Raw genomic sequence first — 23,303 nt, 5'->3', positions numbered from 1 at the left:
TGGTGTGCGTACATGACTGTCAACTCAAGGAATGTATACTTCATACCACCAGGCACCGTCACCCGATCCAGGTTAAAGGGCCTAAACCAATGCTGTATCAGGACCTTGCCAACTCTACATTACAGAAACGTCAAGCTTTCCGTCCAGTCACTACTCACCTACCGAATAAGAGCATCTCGTACTCTTGGGGACGCCCCTTCCGGGTGATTTTCCACTTAGATGGCAAACTCCACCAGCTACGATCCCTCAAGGAAGCCTGCCAGCTCCATACATCGAAGACCACCCTACTGGCGGCTCCTTGGCCAATCATTGAGAACAGAAGGCCCATAGGCCTGGCCGTCCGGAGAGGAAGGCTTCCTCCTCCGCGCAGTGACTGAGGTGGTGGCTACCCAGGATCAGGAGCCGGAGCTTAACCTGGGGGCTGAGACCCGATCTGGAGACCATAGCACTAGAGAGGCTTGCTGTGCTAGAGATGCTCTCCAACTACTCTGCCGGAGCCGACAATACATGTCCTTCGTTCAGACTCCAGGGACGACTCCACTGTTTGAGATGGGGGTTGGGCAGTGGGGGCAGAGGGTGGACACCATGTACTTCCTTACACACTTGATTACTTTACTCCCACTGAGACTGTCTGTGCCTTTGGGGCCACTTATCCACAAACAATGCTGTTCCTGTTATTTTCACTTGTTTTTTCTGTTTGTATTGGGGGAACTCGCAGAGCATGGTTATATATTGTTTATTTGACACAATGCTACCATGGACCACTCGCGGTCCAAGCCATCTGCAATGATGGGTGACATTAGCTTTGACCTCTAGGGCTGTCCACCCGATAACCACCACACTCCAGTCATGCACGATACCATAAAGATAGCCATCATGTCTTTCCTGGAACAGTCTGAGGCGGACCTCAGCCTCCTCCAAGAAACTCATTTCCTAGCTAGCGACTGGCACAGAATGGACTTGCTTGCCTTCCCACACCAATGCTTCTCATCAACCTCCTCCCAAACTGCAGGTGTGGTCATTTTGGGGTCCTGCTTCTTCCAAGGAAAGATAGTCCCTAAGCTAGTTGAAATCAAAGACAGACTACTGGCCCACTCAGTGACCCTCGGAAATCAAACCTTCACATTGGAGGTGACGGAAAGGAAGGCTTCCTCCTCCGCACAGTGACTGAAGTGTGGGCTACCCAGGATCAGCTGGTGCTTCAATTGGGTGGCCCCTAGTTTGGTGATCAATAACGACTAACAACATGGATCTGCACAACGCTACGGACATACAGGGGCCCTGTCTCGGGAGGGTGCACTTTGGCTGCTGAATATGCGTCTTGGCAGCATCTGGTGTGCACTACAACCGCACATCCTGGACTATAAATTCTATTCCAGACGCATAAAACCTATGCCCCCATAGATTATTTCCCGTGGACAACAGCCCTTCAGTCCTTGGTTACGTCTTCCGAGATCTAACACCGGTCTCTATCTGACCATGCAGTGGTTTCCCTCTCCATTACTCTCCCTCCGGTGAGAGGCCACGGCGAATGCTTGAAACCCTACTACCCAGGCCTAAAGTGGTTAGGAGGATCACCCGGGCGTTAGTAGATTTTCTGGTACTGAACGACACTGCTGGCACATCCATCTCCACATTTTGGGAAAGTCTGAAATCAGTCATCAGAGGTGAGTTGGTAGCTGTCTCAGCAGCAGACAAGAAGCTCAGAAGGGACAAGAGGGAACACTTATCCCAACAGGTACAGGAACTGGAATGCATACATAAACACACTGGAGCCCTGCAAATCTGTGTCAGCTGGAGGCGGCACATGCATGGGCCGTGACCTGAATAAGGCCGAATATGCTGCACTCAGACTACGAGACTCCTTTTACGTGGGGGGGGAGGGTGACAAATGCAGGTGCCTTTTAGCCAATAGACTGAAAATGCAGCGACAAGTTGTAGGGGTACACTCCCTATTAACTGTGGACCGTTCGAAGCTCACTAGAGACGGGCCAATCGCCTCTGCCTTTCAACATTTTTATGAGGAGCTCTACACCAAGACCCATGGCCCAGACCTATACCTCCTGAGCAAGTGGCATTACAGCACTTGCAGTGTGTTGGTGCCATTCAGTAGGTCACCTATTTGATGAGGAGGGTCTCCTGTCCTCTGACCAACTCCGCACTGGTTATGCACTCTCCAAAACACTACATAACCTCCAAATTCACCATTGACAGACACACCAGACAGTTTGCCCTGGGGCACAACGCTCTCTCATGTTGTTTGAGAAGTGGCTGTTGACCGAAACATCAGCCAGACACCTTGTCACGGAATTGTATTGTCTTCTACGACAGACCACCCCACAGGTTAAAACAACAGGTCAAAAGAGCTAGGAACTGAAGCTGGGGTGGCAGGTGCCAGAGCAGGAGTTGAGTATTACCGCTGTGTATTACCGAGCGAGGCACGTGGCCTGCAACACATCCAGCATTTAAAAACAGCCACAAAAATTTGCACTTATTGATACCTAATGCCAGTACGCCTCCACAGAGACAACCCCATGAGAAGCACTGACTGCTAGCGCGGGTGCGGCTCCCCGGGGTCCTACTCCACGTGCTACGAGATTGCTATAAACTTACTGCTTATTAGATCAAGATTTTTGATGACATGGACACCCATCTACACACCCAATTGCCTCGATTATAAGCTTACACATTCTTGGGGGTACCTAACATGCCTACCTTGCCACTCAAATCCCACAGCCGACAGATTGTCTTACCTTTAGATGCCGCTCTTCAGAATATTCTAACACACTGGGGCACAGATTTTGTTCCCAGACACCAAGGATGGCTACATTGTCCTTGGTATATATTAGGGATGGAGAAACTCACCTTCATTCTTACTGCACAAGCTGATTCATACAGTGAACTCTGGTGCCCCTATATTGCCTTGCTCTCTGCAGCGTATTGGGAACTTACTTGTCTCAAATATCTCCGACTACTGTGTCTCACCAACTTTACTAACGTTACCCACTCTGAGGATCTGTACTAGAACGACACTACCGGATGCTTGGCGCGCTACATTACCTACCGTTCTCTAGCTCGGCGAGTTCAGGGGGAGGAAGGTGTAAGGAGGTATATTGTTTGTTTGGGGATTGTTGCTTTTACCTGAATAACTGCCAATGAAGATGAGCACCACATACTTGTAGTACAGCTGTTTTACTCTTTCTGTTCTGAAACAACAAATAAAGAGATTTGAACCATAACTACCTCTGGGCCTAAACAATGTGTCAAACTGTATAACTTGTTCCTAACCTTTAGGGGTTTATGGAGCCCCTTAAGTCTAAGATTAAATGAAATTCCAATTTGGGCATAAAGTGTATTTTAGCCAATTAGGGATATTTATTTTCCCAGATTAAAAAGAAGTCTCTTAATGGCAGACATAGGGAAATTCAACATACATTTTGGCATAGGACATATTGCAAGCCTAGGAACTTATATCTGCTATTTATGTGCTAGATGTGAGTCGCTGGAAGCTAATTTTCTACATCTGGACTAGACATGTCCTCACATGGCCGAATACTGGTCACTGACCTTTTGTGATCGATCGAAAATGCTGGAAATTAAAATAGAACCCAACCCTCCATTTTTACATCGCGTTACACTGTTACACTCCATAACCTAAAAAGTAAAGCACAGCACTGAGATTATTAATAGCCAAAAGGAGAATCACTCTCTGCCAGGAAGGGTTCCCTTCCAGAAAATTCCGACATGTCACAAAGATTTAATATATTGTAATCATATAAGCAAACTGTATGCGATCTTCTGCCAACTTCGTCCAGACTCAAACATATATGGACCCAATCTGTACTTTTCAATCAAGTTTCACAGGTAACCGTAGTACAGAATATCTGCTATCAATCAATTAATCGGTCAGCATTTGTATAGCATGGCACTATCACCTCTGGGGGTATTTTGGTGGTGGGTTGCGAAGTCTCCGTCAAAGAGCCAGGTCTTGAGTTTCTTTCTGAAGTTTGCAAGGGAGGGTGCTGTTTGGAGATGGAGGGGCAGGTTGTTCTAGGTCTTGGCGGTGATGTAGAAGAAGAATGCACTATTCCAAGCCACACCACTCTACTCTATTCTGCTATATGCCACTCCACTATACGCTACTCCACTCTATGCCACTCCAGTGTACACCACTCCACTCTATGCCACTCCATTCTACGCTAGTCCATTGGTCGCCACTCCACACCTCTCCATTTTATTCTATTTTACTCTACCCCACTCCCCTAAACACTACTCCAGTCTTCACCACTCCACAGTACGCCACTCCAAGCTACTCTGTTCTACTCTACGCTATTCCACTCTACACTAGTCTGCTCAATGCCACTCTGTGACATTCCACTGTACGTCACTTCACTCCATTCTATGCTATTACACTGTACGACACTTTAGTCTTTGCCCATCTACTGTATGGTACTCCACTCTACTCACTCCACTGCATGCCACTCCACTGTATATTATTACCCTCTATCTCATGCCACAATACACCACTCCAGTCTAAACCACTCCACTGTGCGATACGCCACTGTACGCTACTACACTATATGCTATTAATTTTACACCACTCCACTGTACGCTACACTATACACTATTATACTCTTCACCACTCCACTGTACTTCACTCCAGCTTACGCCATTCTACTTTATGCAAATCAGCTGTACGCTACTCCACTCTATGCCACGCCAGTGTACCCTCCTCTGCTCTATATAAACTCCATTCTACAAAAAACTCTACTACATTCTATGCCACTCTACTATACTCTACTCTACTTTACCCCATACACTCCACTTTCCAAATTTGCACTCAACTCTATGCCCATACACTCTATTGTACAACACTCTACTCAACTCTGCAACAGTTTCCAGCACTGAACGACACAGCACTCCACTATGTTGTATGAGACACACCTCCAATTTCGCGATAAAAGTAAAAGAGAATGAAACACATTACATATACAAACATTCGCTATAAAATTGTAAATCCATTACAGTCAGTAAAATGGGAGTAAAATCATCAAACAAGGCACATAACATTAATCGACCCCTCAACCTGTTCAACTAATACTATAAAAATAATTACTAAAAGATTGGGTACAAAGCTCACAAACGGGAATCATATAAGCTAAAACCATTGGCCTCCTTCAAACCCCATCTTGGCTAGATAAGGCCAGAAATACACAATAAATAAGACAAGGGCTGCACAGTTGTCAGAGACAAATAGTTAAGACAATTAGACACTCTATCTTTTCCTGATTTTCCAAACCACCAGCAAAAAGTGCGAAACAGCATCGACCAGGCTTTGAGTTACAATGGTCTTCAATATTCTGAGAGCAATTTGGTATTCCCTCACCCCTAAAAGCCGGCACACAGGAATAATCCACTTTTTCCTACTCTTACTATAGGCCGGACAGAAAAATATGACATGCTCTTCTGACTCCCTGGCCGCCCCACACAATTCACAGGTGGTCCAAGCAGAACATGACTTATTAGTCTGCTAAAGGCGGCAATCAGTAAACAGCTGTATCTAAATTGAAGATACAATTTCCTGGCAAAAGGAGGCTCTATTTCATATAAAAATTGCTCTGACCTAAAGACATCCATGAACTGAAGGAAGGATCTGGTAAGAGATCTATGCACTGGGAAAGCAACAATGTTGACCATTTTGTACTGCCCATACAACCGTTTTAAGTCTAATTTACCAATGACAGTGGCTACCTCCAGTTTCTCCTACAGTGCACCACATCCCAGTCCCATTAATGATTTTTTGACAAAACTTAGCCAAGGGATATTTCTAGAACCGGGGATACCCATCACCTCCTTCAGCCCTCTCTATACGAATGTAACTCAGGAGAAGCCCAAAGTCCTATCCAATAGAGGATTGGCCTAATCCAATCTTGGCTTGAGATCCAAATCTAATCTGATCAGAAGTAAGGGTGTATTGACTGGAAGACCTAACAACAGGCAGAGAAAATGATTCTCAGTTATTAATAGTTTAGTCAGGTCTTTGAACCCTCCACAACTCAGCCCTGTTAGGGGCCGCCCCAGCACCTGTAAATTAGATTTTCAAAGCAGGGGTAATTGGACAATAAAAGGAACTATGATGTGCCCTTAGAAGCATCACCATGCAAAGCACTAGTTTTAACCTCTATATGGCAACTCCAATCTAGATTTTCAGTAAGGGTCAGCCCCAAATTGTCAAAAAAAGAACACAATTCAGGGGAACACCAGCCAGCTTAGGGTTTGGCCTGGGAGAGTGGCTCGGATTTAGTATAATAAAATTAGTTTTAGTTACATTTACATCTAAGACCCTCTCTTCATTTTTTTAAATCAAAAGGGTGTAATCTGCAAACAATAGTGCCGTGATCTTGAGGTTAGCCATCCCATGAGCATCGCACCCCTATCACTAATATTCAGGGTATCCACCAAATCATTAACATAGAGTGAAAAAAGGGTAGGCACACGGACACAGCCCTGCCTATCCCCTCAGGCCACAGAAAAGGGGTCTGATAGCTCACCTCGCAATCCACATTGCACTTGGGCAAAGTTGTTACAATGGAGTCTGATTAGGATAGCCAGCAGATCATCAGGGACAAGGGACCCCCAGCTTAGCCATAGTATGCCTTAACATGGGGAGCGGTACTAAATCAAATGCAGAACACAGATCAACGAAGGCAGTGTAAAGGCTGCCACCCCCTAAAATCACAGTTTTCCAGTAAATTAACTGGAATCTAAAAGTCTGATGAATTATACTAATACCCTCGCTAAATCCTGCTTGCAGATCAGTCAAAACTTAATGTTCGATGGCATCTGTCGCTGTAGATACGCATGTTCTGCAATAGCTCGCCATCTGGTGTTGGGCCGGAGTGTTACAAGTTGTTTTTCTTCGAAGAAGTCTTTCGAGTCACGGGACCGAGTGACTCCTCCTTTTGTCTCCATTGCGCATGGGCGTCGACTCCATCTTCGATTGTTTTTTTTCCGCCATCGGGTTCGGACGTGTTCCTGTCGCTCCGAGTTTCGGAACGGAAAATTAGCTAATTTCGGAAGATTTTCGTCGGTATTGTTGCGTTCGGGATCGGCGTACTTAGATTCCACACCGCATCGAAGATCGAAGAGCTCCGGTGCCCTTCGGGGTAGTTTTTCGATCCTCCGTCGGGGCCTGGTCGGCCCGACCGCGTGCTGAAGAACGCCGATGGAACGGACCCCGTTCCGTTTCTGCCCCAAATGCCACAATAAATACCCCTACACAGACCAACACTTGGTCTGCAACCTGTGCCTGTCACCTGAGCACAGCGAAGACACCTGCGAGGCCTGTCGTGCGTTCCGGTCCCGAAAAACACTCCGAGACCGTCGAGCCAGAAGACTTCAGATGGCGTCCGCACCGACAGCCCAACGGGAGTTCGAGGAACAGGAAGAGGAAGGTACCTTCTCGATCCAAGACTCAGACTCCGAAGGATTCGACGATACACAAACCGTGAGTAAGACGTCGAAAACCACACAGAGAAACATTTACAAGGCCCAGGGGACGCCACTGCCACCAGGCCATGGCTCGACCCATAAATTCGGTGACCGACCGTCGGCACCGAAAAAGGCCCAAACAGTGCCGAGATCGTCCGACTCCGGTCGAGACACCGGCACGCAGCCTTCTCGGGACCGAGAAAGTGCTGGAGACAAGCCTCGACACCGAGATGCCGGTGTGGACACGGCTCGACGCCGAGACAGCGGCACCGAAACAGATCGACGCCGAGAGGTTTCGGCCCCGAAAAGGAAAAAAGTCACCTCGGAGCCAAAAAAACACGCAGACAAAGTTTCGATGCCGAAACAAACTGCAAGCGACCCAGCTTCAGGCTCTTATACAGAAGAGCACTCGCTAACCTCCCAAATGCAGAAGCATAGGTTTGAGGAAGAGCTACAAGCAACTGATGTGGACCATACTTCATTCAGCAGGGGACAGGAAAAATAAGCACCCTTCCCCCCATTAGGAGAAAGAGAAGGTTGGAGTTCCAGACGGAACAAACACCACAACCAAAAGTGGTGAAAAGAGTTACACCACCACCCTCTCCTCCGCCCGTGATTAACGTTTCACCAGCACAAACTCCATCACACTCCCCAGCTCACACCACCATGAGCCAGGGTGACCAAGATCAGGACGCATGGGACCTATACGACGCCCCAGTGTCAGATAACAGTCCGGAGGCATACCCTACAAAGCCATCTCCACCAGAAGACAGCACCGCGTACTCTCAAGTGGTGGCTAGAGCAGCACAATTTCACAACGTAAGCCTCCACTCAGAACAGGTCGAGGATGATTTCTTATTCAACACACTCTCCTCCACCCACAGCTCATACCAAAGCCTGCCTATGCTCCCTGGTATGCTCCGGCACGCAAAAGACATCTTTAAGGAGCCGGTCAAAAGTAGGGCAATCACACCAAGGGTGGAAAAAAAGTATAAGCCGCCTCCTACGGACCCGGTTTTCATCACTACACAGCTGCCACCAGACTCTGTTGTTGTAGGAGCAGCTAGGAAAAGGGCCAACTCTCACACATCTGGAGATGCACCACCCCCAGATAAAGAAAGCCGCAAGTTCGATGCAGCTGGTAAAAGAGTCGCAGCACAAGCTGCAAACCAGTGGCGCATCGCGAACTCCCAGGCACTACTTGCGCGCTATGACAGAGCCCACTGGGACGAGATGCAACATCTCATTGAACATCTGCCCAAGGACTTACAAAATAGGGCAAAACAAGTGGTTGAGGAGGGACAGACCATCTCCAACAACCAGATACGCTCCTCCATGGACGCTGCAGATACAGCTGCACGGACAATTAATACATCTGTAACTATCAGAAGGCATGCATGGCTCCGAACGTCTGGATTTAAACCAGAGATTCAACAAGCAGTTCTCAATATGCCTTTTAATGAAAAAGAACTGTTCGGTCCACAAGTGGACACAGCGATTGAGAAACTCAAAAAAGATACGGACACTGCCAAAGCCATGGGCGCACTCTACTCCCCGCAGAGCAGAGGGAATTACAGCACATTCCGTAAAACGCCCTTTCGAGGGGGGTTTCGGGGTCAAAGCACACAAGCCAGCACCTCACAAGCCACACCGTCCAGTTACCAGGGACAGTATAGAGGAGGTTTTCGGGGACAATATAGAGGAGGGCAATTCCCTAGAAATAGAGGAAGATTTCAAAGCCCCAAAACCCCTACTACTAAACAGTGACTCACATGTCACTCACCCCCTCCACACAACACCAGTGGGGGGAAGAATAGGTCATTATTACAAAGCATGGGAGAAAATCACTACAGACACTTGGGTTCTAGCAATTATCCAACATGGTTATTGCATAGAATTTCTACAATTCCCTCCAAACATACCACCAAAAGCACAAAATTTAACAACACACCATTCCAATCTCCTAGAGATAGAAGTGCAGGCACTATTGCAAAAGAATGCAATCGAATTAGTGCCAAACACACAAATAAACACAGGAGTTTACTCACTGTACTTTCTGATACCAAAGAAGGACAAAACACTGAGACCAATCCTAGACCTCAGAGTAGTGAACACTTTCATCAAATCAGACCACTTCCACATGGTCACACTACAAGAAGTATTGCCATTGCTAAAACTACACGACTACATGGCAACTTTAGACCTCAAGGATGCTTATTTCCATATACCAATACACCCATCGCACAGGAAATACCTAAGGTTTGTATTCAGAGGAATACATTACCAATTCAAGGTACTGCCTTTCGGATTAACAACCGCACCAAGAGTCTTTACCAAATGTCTAGCGGTAGTCGCTGCACACATAAGAAGGCAGCAAATACATGTGTTCCCATATTTGGACGACTGGCTAATCAAGGCCCATTCGTTCATACAGTGCTCAAATCACACAAATCAGATCATACAAACCCTCTTCAAACTCGGGTTCACCGTCAACTTTACAAAATCCAACATTCTGCCGCGCAAGGTACAACAATACCTAGGAGCCATAATAGACACATCAAAGGGAGTAGCCACTCCAAGTCCACAAAGAATTCTAAATTTCAACACCATCATACAACGCATGTATCCAACACAAAAGATACAGGCAAAGATGGTATTACAACTCCTAGGCATGATGTCTTCATGCATAGCCATTGTCCCAAACGCAAGACTGCACATGAGGCCCTTACAACAATGCCTAGCATCACAGTGGTCTCAAGCACAGGGTCACCTTCTAGATCTGGTGTTAATAGACCGCCAAACTTACCTCTCGCTTCTGTGGTGGAACAACATAAATTTAAACAAGGGGCGGCCTTTCCAAGACCCAGTGCCACAATACGTAATAACAACAGATGCTTCCATGACAGGGTGGGGAGCACACCTCGATCAACACAGCATACAAGGACAATGGAACGTACATCAAACAAAACTGCATATCAATCACCTAGAACTTCTAGCAGTTTTTCAAGCACTAAAAGCTTTCCAACCAATAATAGTTCACAAATACATTCTCGTCAAAACAGACAACATGACAACAATGTATTATCTAAACAAGCAGGGGGGGACGCACTCCACGCAGTTAAGCCTGCTAGCACAAAAAATTTGGCATTGGGCAATTCACAACCGAATTCGCCTAATAGCACAGTTTATACCAGGGATCCAAAATCAACTCGCAGACAATCTCTCTCGAGATCATCAACAGGTCCACGAATGGGAAATTCACCCCCAAATTCTGAACACTTATTTCAAACTCTGGGGAACACCTCAGATAGACTTGTTTGCGACAAGGGAGAACGCAAAATGCCAAAACTTCGCATCCAGATACCCACACAAACAATCCCAAGGCAATGCCCTATGGATGAACTGGTCAGGGATATTTGCTTACGCTTTTCCTCCTCTCCCTCTCCTTCCCTACCTGGTAAACAAACTCAGTCAAAGCAAACTCAAACTCATATTGATAGCACCAACTTGGGCAAGGCAACCCTGGTACACAACGCTGCTAGACCTATCAGTGGTACCCTGCATCAAATTGCCCAACAGGCCAGATCTGTTGACACAGCACAACCAAAAGATCAGACACCCAGATCCAGCATCGCTGAATCTAGCAATCTGGCTCCTGAAATCCTAGAATTCGGGCACTTACAACTTACCCAAGAATGTATGGAAGTCATAAAACAAGCCAGAAGGCCATCCACCAGGCACTGTTATGCAAGTAAATGGAAGAGGTTTGTTTGCTACTGCCATATTAATCAAATACAACCATTACACACAACTCCAGAACATGTAGTGGGTTACTTGCTTCACTTACAAAAATCTAACCTAGCTTTCTCTTCCATTAAAATACACCTTGCAGCAATATCTGCATACCTGCAGACTACCTATTCAACTTCCCTATATAAGATACCAGTCATTAAAGCATTCATGGAGGGCCTTAGGAGAATTATACCACCAAGAACACTACCTGTTCCTTCATGGAACCTAAATGTTGTCCTAACTAGACTTATGGGTCCACCTTTTGAACCCATGCACTCCTGCGACATACAGTTCCTAACCTGGAAGGTGGCATTTCTCATCGCCATTACTTCCCTAAGAAGAGTAAGCGAGATTCAGGCGTTTACAATACAGGAACCTTTTATACAACTACACAAAAATAAAGTCGTCCTAAGGACCAATCCTAAATTTTTGCCAAAGGTTATTTCACCGTTCCATCTAAATCAAACAGTGGAACTTCCAGTGTTCTTTCCACAGCCAGATACCGTAGCTGAAAGGGCACTACATACATTAGATGTCAAAAGAGCATTGATGTATTACATTGACAGAACAAAAAACATCAGAAAGACTAAACAACTCTTTATTGCATTTCAAAAACCTCATGCAGGAAACCCAATTTCAAAACAAGGTATAGCCAGATGGATAGTTAAATGCATCCAAATCTGCTACCTTAAAGCTAAACGACAGCTGCCCATTACACCAAGGGCACACTCAACCAGAAAGAAAGGTGCTACCATGGCCTTTCTAGGAAACATCCCAATGCAAGAAATATGTAAGGCAGCCACATGGTCTACGCCTCACACATTCACCAAGCACTACTGTGTAGACGTGTTATCCGCACAACAAGCCACAGTAGGTCAAGCTGTATTAAGAACATTATTTCAGACTACTTCCACTCCTACAGGCTGATCCACCGCTTTTGGGGAAATAACTGCTTACTAGTCTATGCAGAACATGCGTATCTACAGCGACAGATGCCATCGAACTGAAAATGTCACTTACCCAGTGTACATCTGTTCGTGGCATCAGTCGCAGTAGATTCGCATGTGCCCACCCGCCTCCCCGGGAGCCTGTAGCAGTTTGGAAGTTACCTTCAATTATTTATATATGTGTCATCTCAACCTTAAATAGGTGCATACTTAGTCACTCCATTGCATGGGCACTATTACTACAATTCAACTCCTACCTCACCCTCTGCGGGGAAAAACAATCGAAGATGGAGTCGACGCCCATGCGCAATGGAGACAAAAGGAGGAGTCACTCGGTCCCGTGACTCGAAAGACTTCTTCGAAGAAAAACAACTTGTAACACTCCGGCCCAACACCAGATGGCGAGCTATTGCAGAACATGCGAATCTACTGCGACTGATGCCACGAACAGATGTACACTGGGTAAGTGACATTTTCATTTCTTCCATCGACATACACAACCGATCAAGTAATATAGAGCTAAATAATTTTTGGGAGCAATCAATTAAACTTATTGGCCTATAGTTGCAAGGATCAGCGGGAGAACCCTTTTTAAAAATGGGATCTCAGCCCCTGCCCACAAAGGGGGCGGGGGCTCCTGACAAAATATCTAGGAAGAGGTTCCCAGGGACTTTATCCAACCCCAGAGCTTTATTGGGTGCAATTTTAACAATCGCAGCTCTAACCTCCTCCTCCAATATTGGGGAGCTGAAGTACCCATTGCCACAGGTTGTTCTTCCTTCCAAAAAATTGTCATCCAACCTATATTGCTGATGAGGATTAGTATCCTGATTCAGTGAATAGAGGAGAGAAAAATGGGGAACCCAATCCGATGCAGGAATATTGGTCCCTGAGTGGGTAAATACCCTCCTTACTACCTGTCGAGGCCAGATTCCAAAACCTGCGGTGGTCACCCTTTCTAACTGACTCCAGCATCCCCTCCCACTTACCGCAGTTTCCCAATCTCTGTTGGCGGCTGAAATAGTCTTTTTATACAGAGCCCTCTGGGCTTTAAATTCACCCCGATCCTGAGTTTTTAATTGCAGAAATCAGTGCTGACTTCACCTCCTTACATGCACTGTTAAACCAGGTGCGGCAAGCCCTCCTGCCAGGGGAACCACCAGCAGCCACAAAGAAAAAACCCTTAAGGCTGGCAAAAAGATGGTGGTGGATGGAACTCATCCTCTTGCAGTCTACCCCCTGACTGGAGCACCCCCACCAATAAAAATCTCTCCCATGATATCAGCAACCAAGGAGTAAATTTGCCCCCACAAATTCTGTGAATCAGCCAGGTGCTCCCACCTGACTCTGCTCATATTATTAGTTAATTGTAGCCCATGATCAGGTTGATCACTTGAGCTAACCACTCTACCCAAGATGGGGTGGTCCAGTTCAAGAACCAAAGCATTATGGTCACTGTCATAATGTGGTATAACAGACATATCTTTCACTAACGGCCAGAGTCTTAACGTCCACTAGGATATAATCAATGAGGCTGGAGCCAGGAACTCAATTAAACATACGCCTCCCCTTTGGGTCCGACAGTGTTCTCCCATTACCTGCTCGAAGGCCCTGCTTCATTGTAAGAGCGTTAATTTGTAGAGCCAGAGTGGACCATTTCTCAATTGGTGTCATAGTCAACTTTGGAATACACCAAACCTTGTCTTTCTCTAAAATGATGACTCCATCACTGGCATCCAATGGTTCGAACTGGCTGTTAAAAGCACCATCCACTATCTTCATTGCGCCCCCTTGCGATTCTGACGTACACATATGACATGGGAGACTCATGATTAGCCCCTCCTGGCCTTAGGTACACGTTATACAAGTAGAAAGTTTGGGACACAGTGCTTAGTGCAACACATAAAATATCCTGTGATTGCACATGATCTTCTTTAACCTAACAGGATAGAACTGTGTACACCCAAGTTGTAAGCCCCCTGAGGGGCGGCACCTGACATTGGAAATTTCCTCTTTACCAAAATGGATATAGCCTTGTTGGAGCAAGGGCCGAACTTACCAGATTTACTGAAAGAGGCATATATCATGGGAATCAATACATTTAACCCATTCAGGGATAGCTATTTTAGATCCAATACCTGCTAAATTGCAAGACAATACTTTGGCAACACAAAAAGGGCACTTAGGTCGGGGTTGAACAGGATTTGGGAATCCAATTGAATCAATCCTTGCTATCCAATAGCACTGGTATACCCAGAATTCCATTTGAGGAACCACTAACCAGAGCTCGTCTCTCTTGAATTACACCAACTAATGGGCTGGATGCTCTTGAGAGTGGCAAATAACCTGGGGATACTGCCCCCACTGAACAATGATCCACCAATATTTTATCTGGAGAAATCCAAGGGGGCTCACTTGCCAGGGCAATGCCCTGCGACTCCTTGCATAGTGGGCCCTTAGCACTGTGCCCCTCATCAAACGGCTTCCTAGCAGAGCTCCTGACAGTTACAATAGGATCACTGCCAGCCTGATTAACCACCCAACCCCAACACTTATTGCTACCCTCTGCACCCCCTACATGAAGCATGTCAATCCACCCCATCATATGGGCACGATGCTGGGGGAAGATCAATCACATGCAACCTCTTTGGATTAACCAATACTATAGAACCTGATCTAAGCCCTCCCACCACGCCTCCGTTGCATGACACAGTAGCCCCATTAGGATCATGCCCCTCTACTGCTGGAGCATGAGATTTTGCCAAAGTATTCAATATATAGTTGGGAGGCCCCAGCCCCATAGGCAGACAACACGTAACACCATGGACATTCTCAAGATCAGCACTGAGATTGGAAATGGTACCCTGGTCACCCTCCTGCGGGACAGAAAGCGCTTAGGGTGCAGGTTGTTTTTGATGCAATGAAACAGAGTTTTGTCCCTTTCTCAGCACTTTAAGCCGATTCACAATTGGTGAGAGCTCCCTATGGAGCAAGTCCTTGATTTTCTCCAACAAGGTCCCCATAAGAGCCTCAGCCCAGGGATCCCTCAGCAGGAATTAGCACAGGTCAAAACATCCATCCCAGCGCTGGCTCTCACTGCAGATGGTTTGTGCTGCAATGGGTGGTGCAATCTAGGTCTTTTTGGGGCCTGGGAGTGCTGAAAAGTTGTTTTCGACCGAGCTCCTGTAGAAGTAGAAGCTTCAGTAGAGCCACCACTCTCCGTGAGTTTAATTTCCATTGTAATGATCTCCGTAGCTCTCTGTAACATTGCATCAATACTGGTAGACTTAGGGGGAGATTAGGCTTCAGGAGGGCACCCGGAAGCTTTCCTTTTACCCGTTGCTCCTAGCGGCACAAAGACCAACACAATGCTGCGCTAACAGAATAAAGGCTAAAACACGGCAAAAGCACAGCATTCAAACTTACAGAAGCTCCATGAATAGTCCCAGGTACCTTATTGCTTTATAAGTTGGGTAGCACACTCCACTGGGCCCGGGCTCTGGCGGGCGCAGATGGGCCCGCTCTGGGTCTGGCTTCCATTAAATACCTCCTGGTGTGAGAAACTGATGTGCGGCCTCTCCCAGCCGCAGTTGGTGCGGGTGGTGTAGTTTCTCAGGCCCCCTGGTCCCCAGGCAACAAACTTCTTGTCCCTGCAGCCCATGCAGCAGGTAACAGCAACTCTAATTAAGTGCTTCCTAGCACGGTAAACTGGTATGCGACCTCTCTGAGCTGTGGTTGGTGCCAGGTGGAGTAATTTCTCAGGTTCCCTGGGCAACAACCTCCTTGTTCCTGCAGCTTGCGCTGCGGGTGCCAGTTGCTCCAATCAAGTGCCTCCTGGCACGGTAAACTGATGTGCGACCTCTCCCAGACACGGTTGGTGTCGGGTGGTGTCGTTTCTCAGGCCTTGCGGTAAACAAGCTACTTATTCCTGCAGCCAACGCGGCAGGTGAGAGCGGCTCCAAGTAAGTGCCTCCTTGTGCGGGAAACTGATGTGTGGCCTCTCCCAGCTGTGGTTGGTGCCGGGTAGTTTAGTTTCTCAGGCCCTCCGGTCCCCAGGGCAACACACTTCTTGTTCCTGCCACATTTATAACAGTTTCCTCGACTCTGTGCTATTCCACTTCAGTGTATGCCATTCCACTCTAAGCAAATCCACTGCACCCTACTGCACTCTGCCTCACTCCACTGTACACCACTCAAGTCTACGTTACTCCACTCTATGCCACTCCACTGTATAGTATTCCAGTGTATGCTATTCCACTGTATGCTTCTGCACTTTATGGTAATCTACTCTACGCCACAACAGTGTATGCCACTCCATTCTACACCACCCTATTGTATGACACTCTCCTCCACTCTATAGAACTCAACTCTATAAAGGTCTACCACACTTTATTGCACTCTACAACATTCTACTCCATTCTATCCTGTACACTCCACTGTCTAACTCTATACTGCACTCTCTGCTGGGACCCTCCAATGTACAACACTTGTTCCACTATACAACACTTTTCTATACGACACAGCACTCCACTCTACTGTATGAGACCCCACTCAAATGTATTATAGTTTTCTACCTACGCTACACCAGTACACTCCACTCCATGCCAGTCTACTATGTGACACACCAATATTCTCTTTTGTACTTTACTCCACAGTACGTTACACCACTCCACTCAACTCTACTCAACTGTATGAGACTTTACCTCACTCTACAAAACAATACAACCCCCTCTATGCAGCTCCACTGTTTCACACCCTACTGTACTCTGTGCAGCTTTTCTCTTCAACACTATACAACACTGTGTGTCACTCTGGAACACCTTACTCCTGTATATAGAGTTTACTCCATTGTACACGGTGTATGATAGGGTATGCCACTATACAACACTCTACTCTACAATACTCTAGTCTACTATATGACACTGTACCCAACTTTTTGTATGCTACTGCACCCCGCTTTACTCCGCTCTACTTGGGCACAGTACCCCACTCTACTCCACTTTATGGCACTCCAGGCCACTCTATGCTCTATAACACTGTATGCCAGTCCACTCTGCCACACTCTACAACACTGTACCGTAATCTATGCCACTCTACTCTACAAAGGTCAAAATCAACTAGACTGTGTGCCACTCTACTCTACTATAGTCTACATCACTTTCTCAAATACTGTACAACACTCTACTACACTCTACTGTACAACACGGAACTCCAATTTATGACTCTTTACTCAACTGTATGCTACGCCACTCCACTGTACTGCACTCCACACCACTATAGTCTATGACACGCCACTCCACTCTATGACACTTTACTCCATTGTACACTACTCCACTCCAGTGTACTCCTCTATACTACACTTCTCTCTACTACACTTTATCCTCCTTTGGTCCACTGTACTGTACTCCACGTTATGCCACTCCACTGTCTGGCAAGCTACTCCACTGTATGCAAATCCATTCTACAACCCTATACTACACTCTATGACACTCTACTCCACTCTATGCCCATCCACTCTACCCCATTGTAGTACACTGTATGACACTAGACGACACGCCACTCAACTTCTCTCTACGATAGGCTCGCTGCTCCAGTCTATGATACTTGACTCCTCTATATGAGACAGCATGCCACTAAACTATATAGCGCTTTACTACACTGTGCTATACGCTACAACATTACTGCCAGTAAGGAGTTGTGAACTCCAGAATATTGATACTCACTGCCCTGATAAGGTTCTGCAAGGGACACAAGGGAAGCTCACATTGCCAGAAGCCACTTCCTGTGGCAGATGTATATTTTTAGATCTCCACTTGATTGTTATGATCTTGTATTATCTCATTCCCTCACCACCACCACCAGCATCATCAAGGAGTTCGCTCAATCCAACAGCGAAGCAACGAACATCCCACCCTCACAAGATCTCTGCAACAAACTCAACACATACTTCCACCACAAAATCAAGACCATCTACAACTACTTCAGCAAGGACAACAAGGACAACCTACATGCAGAACCCCCTCCACTGGAACCCAACACCAAAAAATGAACAATCACCAACTGGATACCCCTCACCATTACAGATCCACTGAAGACAATGAGGACCAGACACTCCAGGGTCCCTACGAACCCATTCCCCCAACACATCTTCAACAGAGTCGCTGAAACCATCGCCCCCAAGCTCCGCCTCAACATCAACCGCTCACTAGCAGACGCCTCCTTCCCCGATGACTGGAAACACGTTGAGATCAACTCTCTCCTCAAGAAACCCTCGGGGGCCCCCATCGACCTCAAGAACTACAGGCCCACCTCCCTGCTCCCTTTTCCAGTGAAAGTCATCGAGAAAGCCATCAACAGCCAACTCCACACTTTCATCGAATACCCCAACATCCCTGACGGCTCCTAATCTGGCTTCAGAAAAAACCACAGCACCAAAACAGCCCTCCTAGACTGTGGCCCTCATCCTGCTCGACTTCTCGGCGGCCTTTGACACAGTCTCCCGCCTCACCCTGATAGGCAGACGTCACCAGGCCGGCATCAGAAACAAGGCCCTTGACTGGATCGGATCTTTCCTCTCCGGCAGAACTCCAAGAGTGAGACTTACCCCCTTCCTCTCGGACCCCACACCTACCACCTGCAGAGTTCCCCAGAGATCCTCCCTCAGCCCCACGCTATTTAACATCTACATGGCCCTGCTAGTCACCATTGTCAGAAACTACAGACTCAACATTGTCTCCTACGCTGACGACACCCAACTCATCCTCTCCCTATCTAATAAACCCAACACAGCCAAACACAACTTACCAGAGGCATGGGGGCAATCGCCAACTGGATGAAAAGCAGCTGCCTACAACTCAACGCAGACAAAACTGAAGTACTCATCATGGGCCCTCAATCTGACTCATGGAACGACTCCTGGTGGCCCCCACCCTCGGAAGCCCGCCCACCCCCACAAACCAAGGCCGCAACCTCGGAATCATCCTGGACTCCAAACTCAATATGGACCGCCAAATCAACTCAGTTGCATCCACCTGCTTCTGCACCCTCTGCCTCCTACGCAAGACATTCAAATGGATACCCCTCGAACACAGAAAGACCGTCACAAATGCACTCGTTACCAGCAGACTGGACTACGGCAACACGCTCTACACCGGAATCAAAAAGAAACCCACCCGCAAACTACAGAACATCTAGATGGCCGCCGCCAGACTGGTCCTCGACCTACCTCAACACTGTCACATCTCCCAGCAACTGCGCACACTACACTGGCTCCCCATAGAGAAAAGAATCACCTTCAAGATCCTCACCCACGCACACAAAGCCCTCCATGACACAGGACCAGCCTACCTGAACAGGAGACTCCATTGCCATGCACCCCACAGGACCCTACGCTCAGCCCAGCACTCCCTTGCCGAAGCACCCCACATCAGAAAAACAAGAACAGGGGGGCGCTCATTCTCCTACCTCACCACCACAGCCTGGAACGCCCTACCGCCTTGCCTCAGACAGACTACACCGCTCCTCATCTTCACAAAAGAGCTGAAGACATGGCTATTCGAAGACATGGCTATTTGAAGGACCACTGATGGACGCTCCACACTCCCCACCTCCCTAAGTGGCTTGAGACTCTCACGGGTAAGTAGTTCCTCTTAACAAACACTGATTGATTGATTGATTGACCAATAATGTACAGATCTGACTGACTGGATGATGTGGGGTAAGACGGGGCTCCTAGGGAGAGCAAGCAAAGGGAAGGAGAGAATGAGAGACCAGCGCACAGAAAGAGTGCATGAGACAGGTGACAGGGAGGAAAGCCATTGAATCAGGGGCAGAGATAAGAATTGACAAGAAAGCCATCGAATCCTGACCCAAAGGCCACTCTACATAGTAATATATATATATATATATATATATATATATATATATATACAACACAGTCTGTGACAGACGGCTAAATGTGTCTGTAGACACACCATAAAAAGGAGGTTTTGAAATGATTTGTATTTATATATTTTATTTGTGGTACTTCTGTTTTGGATTGTACTGTAACTCTGTACATGAATCATATGGGATATGCTACAGTCAGTATATACAATTGTATGATTACACAATGAGCGATGGATGGGTGAGGCGGTGTTTACGTAAATGCTGTTGCAAGCAATGTGGCGGTGGTAGTGTGAGTTCAGGATAGCGTGGGTCTCTACGGCGTTGGTTCACTGCTCCTGTTTTTAACAAAGGGTTGTGGAGTACTGCCTCTGGTGGGTCCTAGATTGAAAGTTGTGGATCCATAGAGGAAAGCTAACATGGGAGAAACAAAAGAGTTATTTGAAATTTACTGAAATATATGCATGTTAAGTGTCAAAGAAGAGCGAAAAACACAGTTTTGATTTGAAAATTGTAACTATCAACAGCAGCTTTTAAGATGTTAAACATTCTTCACATATATTTATTTTACATTTTTGGCACGATCCATTTATCATCAGAAAATTGCATGTTTTTTAAGCGTAGCCGAGCATTCTGTCAACACTTTACACCTTTGAGTACAAGATATTATTAGCTCGTTTAATAGCCAGAATAATATGTACTTGTGTTGTGTTTTTTAGCCCCAATACCATATGAAAACTTCTACAATCCACAAAAAAATATGATACCGGGAAGAAATAACGCACCTGTTGGATTAAGGTAAATATTGCCTGCTAAAACATACATTCCGATGCCCAATTAGTTTCCAAACAATGGAGGCTGAAAGTCTAAAGTAGGATGAGCAGATATACTGTTGAAATGTGTGTTTGTTTTGTTACCTACGTCAGTGTGCTTGTGGCATGGGGCTGATTCACTCTAAAAATATTTTTTTAGGCGAGGACCTATGATGCCAACACCACCAAAATCACCATGTAAGTTGATCAAAAATTATCAAAGCTGTAAACTATATTTTGGAATAAGATGTTGTTTTTATGCTATTTGTACAATTAATATGTTAATGTATACTGTCAAGTATCTAAATGTTATTTCTGGATTTCATTTAAGGTAAAACAAAAGTTACTAGGTCACTTGTGGAACTCGTAAACGTGAAAGTTAAAAATGCACATGGGTAGAGAATACATATTTTAATAGTTCTAATTCAGAGTGAGGATAAATGAACAAGTTATTAAGCTGTAACACCAGTCCATCATCTTTGGTAGCTTCATCAATATCATTAACTTTAGAATGTTTCTGCATAGTGTGGCATTGCGGAACTAATTTTGAAGAGACAAAATGCATCTCTCCATTCATGCCTATGGTACGGAAATAGTTTTCCTTTCTTCAAAATAACCACATTTTATTATACAATTTTAATATAAAATCCAACTAGAAAATCCAATTGTGTTTAAAATCCCTTCTTATTTTCTCATTAAAAAAAATAATGATGGTTATTCTCACATTAAAGCATCCACCGGCCACCAATTTTCCAGCATGCATCACAGTTCCAAGAGACCTTTTACTTCTTTTTGATTAACTACTTGCCCCGCACTCTTGGGGCCGACGGAAAGGCAACCCGCGGTGCTGCACCTCAACCCGCTAGCGTGATGGGTGTACTCACAGTATGGCACTGTTTTTCCTTGTGTGCCACCACACTTGGATTCCACTTGGTTTCTGTGCAGCAGCAGTAATGCAGCTGTAGCCTTTCCCGACCTTTATGCACACTGCCTCAGGGACTTGACCTAGCTGGGCTTGAAGTTAGAGGAATTCTCTCTGGGGATGGAACAATAATTTCCTTAGCAGTGTGTACTTTTAATGGGTAATTTCAGCCTCATTGGGGATTCTGACCCCTCTTTATAACATGTGATTGGTCGGCCTATGTCATGGGTAGAGTTATGTTCTTCACTACTCCTTTGTTGAAATAAATTGTATCCTGGCTTCCTGATTCTTCTTGGATTCCTGTCTTTCTTGGTTAACCTTTAAGCCTACGCTGCTCTCTACTGTCATCAAGTATTCTTTTGATTGCTTTTGTACTTTTGTTTTCTTTTTTCGTACCTTAATATTTCCTTGAGGTTTACTCCTGGATTGTGAACTAAGTATGCATATTTTTCCTTTCCTTTCTGACTTAAAGAGGTGTACTTTGCTCTAGATCAGGGGTCTCCAACCTCTCCTCTAATAAGATCTACTTATGTTCCATGAAACGTATTGAGAGCAACTAATATTACTAGTGTTGTAACAGTGACCCCATCAGACAAGATTACATTAGTGGCCACCATATGCAAGATTACTAGCAGCCCTCACTTCAGTGCATCAGGTATTGTTGCTAGAAGACATGTTACAAATGCTTTGTCAATATGGAATGCCTCTACATGGGTAATACATAATAACCATTCCTGCGATGCCTCTGGCACCAAGGTAATACCATTTGTAAAACTATCTCCAATGCCACATGATGTATCACTCAAATATCAGCTTTAAAAATTGGAAATTAAGCCATTTTTCTCCAGATATTAGCTTATGAAAATAATCACATTTGTATCTCAAGTATACAGTCTCAACTTTGGTATATGTATTAACTCATCCAAGCAAACATTTTAATATAGTAGGCTGGACTGCACAAAGGAGAGCTACTTATAGGTTGCTGGAGAGCCAGTAGTAGCCCACAAGCTACTTGAACAAACCTGCATTAGACTGTGTGAGATGTAGCCTCTTATGGTACATAGCTGTGGCCTTTTCTTAAGGACAGATAATAGGTACGTTTTCTCTGGTTTACGATGGTCCTTATTATTCGAGTTATCTTTATTAGTTTTCCTATTCTTCCATACAGTTCATTTGTAAGGTCATTAGAAACAACTATAGGCATTTATTTAGTATGAATTAGTCCTGTGCATATTCATTTATATTCTTTCTCTGTCATTTCCCCTGGTGTCTGTTGGAGAAAAGGAATCTCACTGAGGGTCATCATGAACCTGGATGCCCTGTTTCTGACACCCTCCCTATTTGCTTATTGCTTCACTCTTATCTCAGGACGTTCTTATGGATGGAGAGAAAAAGTGTCTTATTTGACCCGAACTGTCTTCCTGCATAGTTGTGGAAAAGCATGACATAGAGAAG

At 45.8% G+C, this 23,303-nt stretch overlaps 1 protein-coding gene across 1 annotated transcript in view; it reads left to right on the top strand.

The window, feature by feature from the left end:
- PSTPIP2 (proline-serine-threonine phosphatase interacting protein 2) overlaps positions 1-23,303 on the top strand; it is a 326,413-nt gene that overhangs the window by 285,731 nt on the left and 17,379 nt on the right. The window contains exons 12-13 of the mRNA XM_069218855.1: positions 20,834-20,912; positions 21,087-21,124. Of these exons, the coding sequence (XP_069074956.1) occupies positions 20,834-20,912; positions 21,087-21,124 (117 nt within the window). The remainder of the gene's footprint in view (positions 1-20,833; positions 20,913-21,086; positions 21,125-23,303) is intronic.

Source organism: Pleurodeles waltl, chromosome 1_1, assembly GCF_031143425.1.
Source record: "Pleurodeles waltl isolate 20211129_DDA chromosome 1_1, aPleWal1.hap1.20221129, whole genome shotgun sequence".
NCBI classification, from domain to species: Eukaryota; Metazoa; Chordata; class Amphibia; order Caudata; family Salamandridae; genus Pleurodeles; species Pleurodeles waltl.
This window is presented reverse-complemented; position numbering and strand designations above follow the sequence as displayed.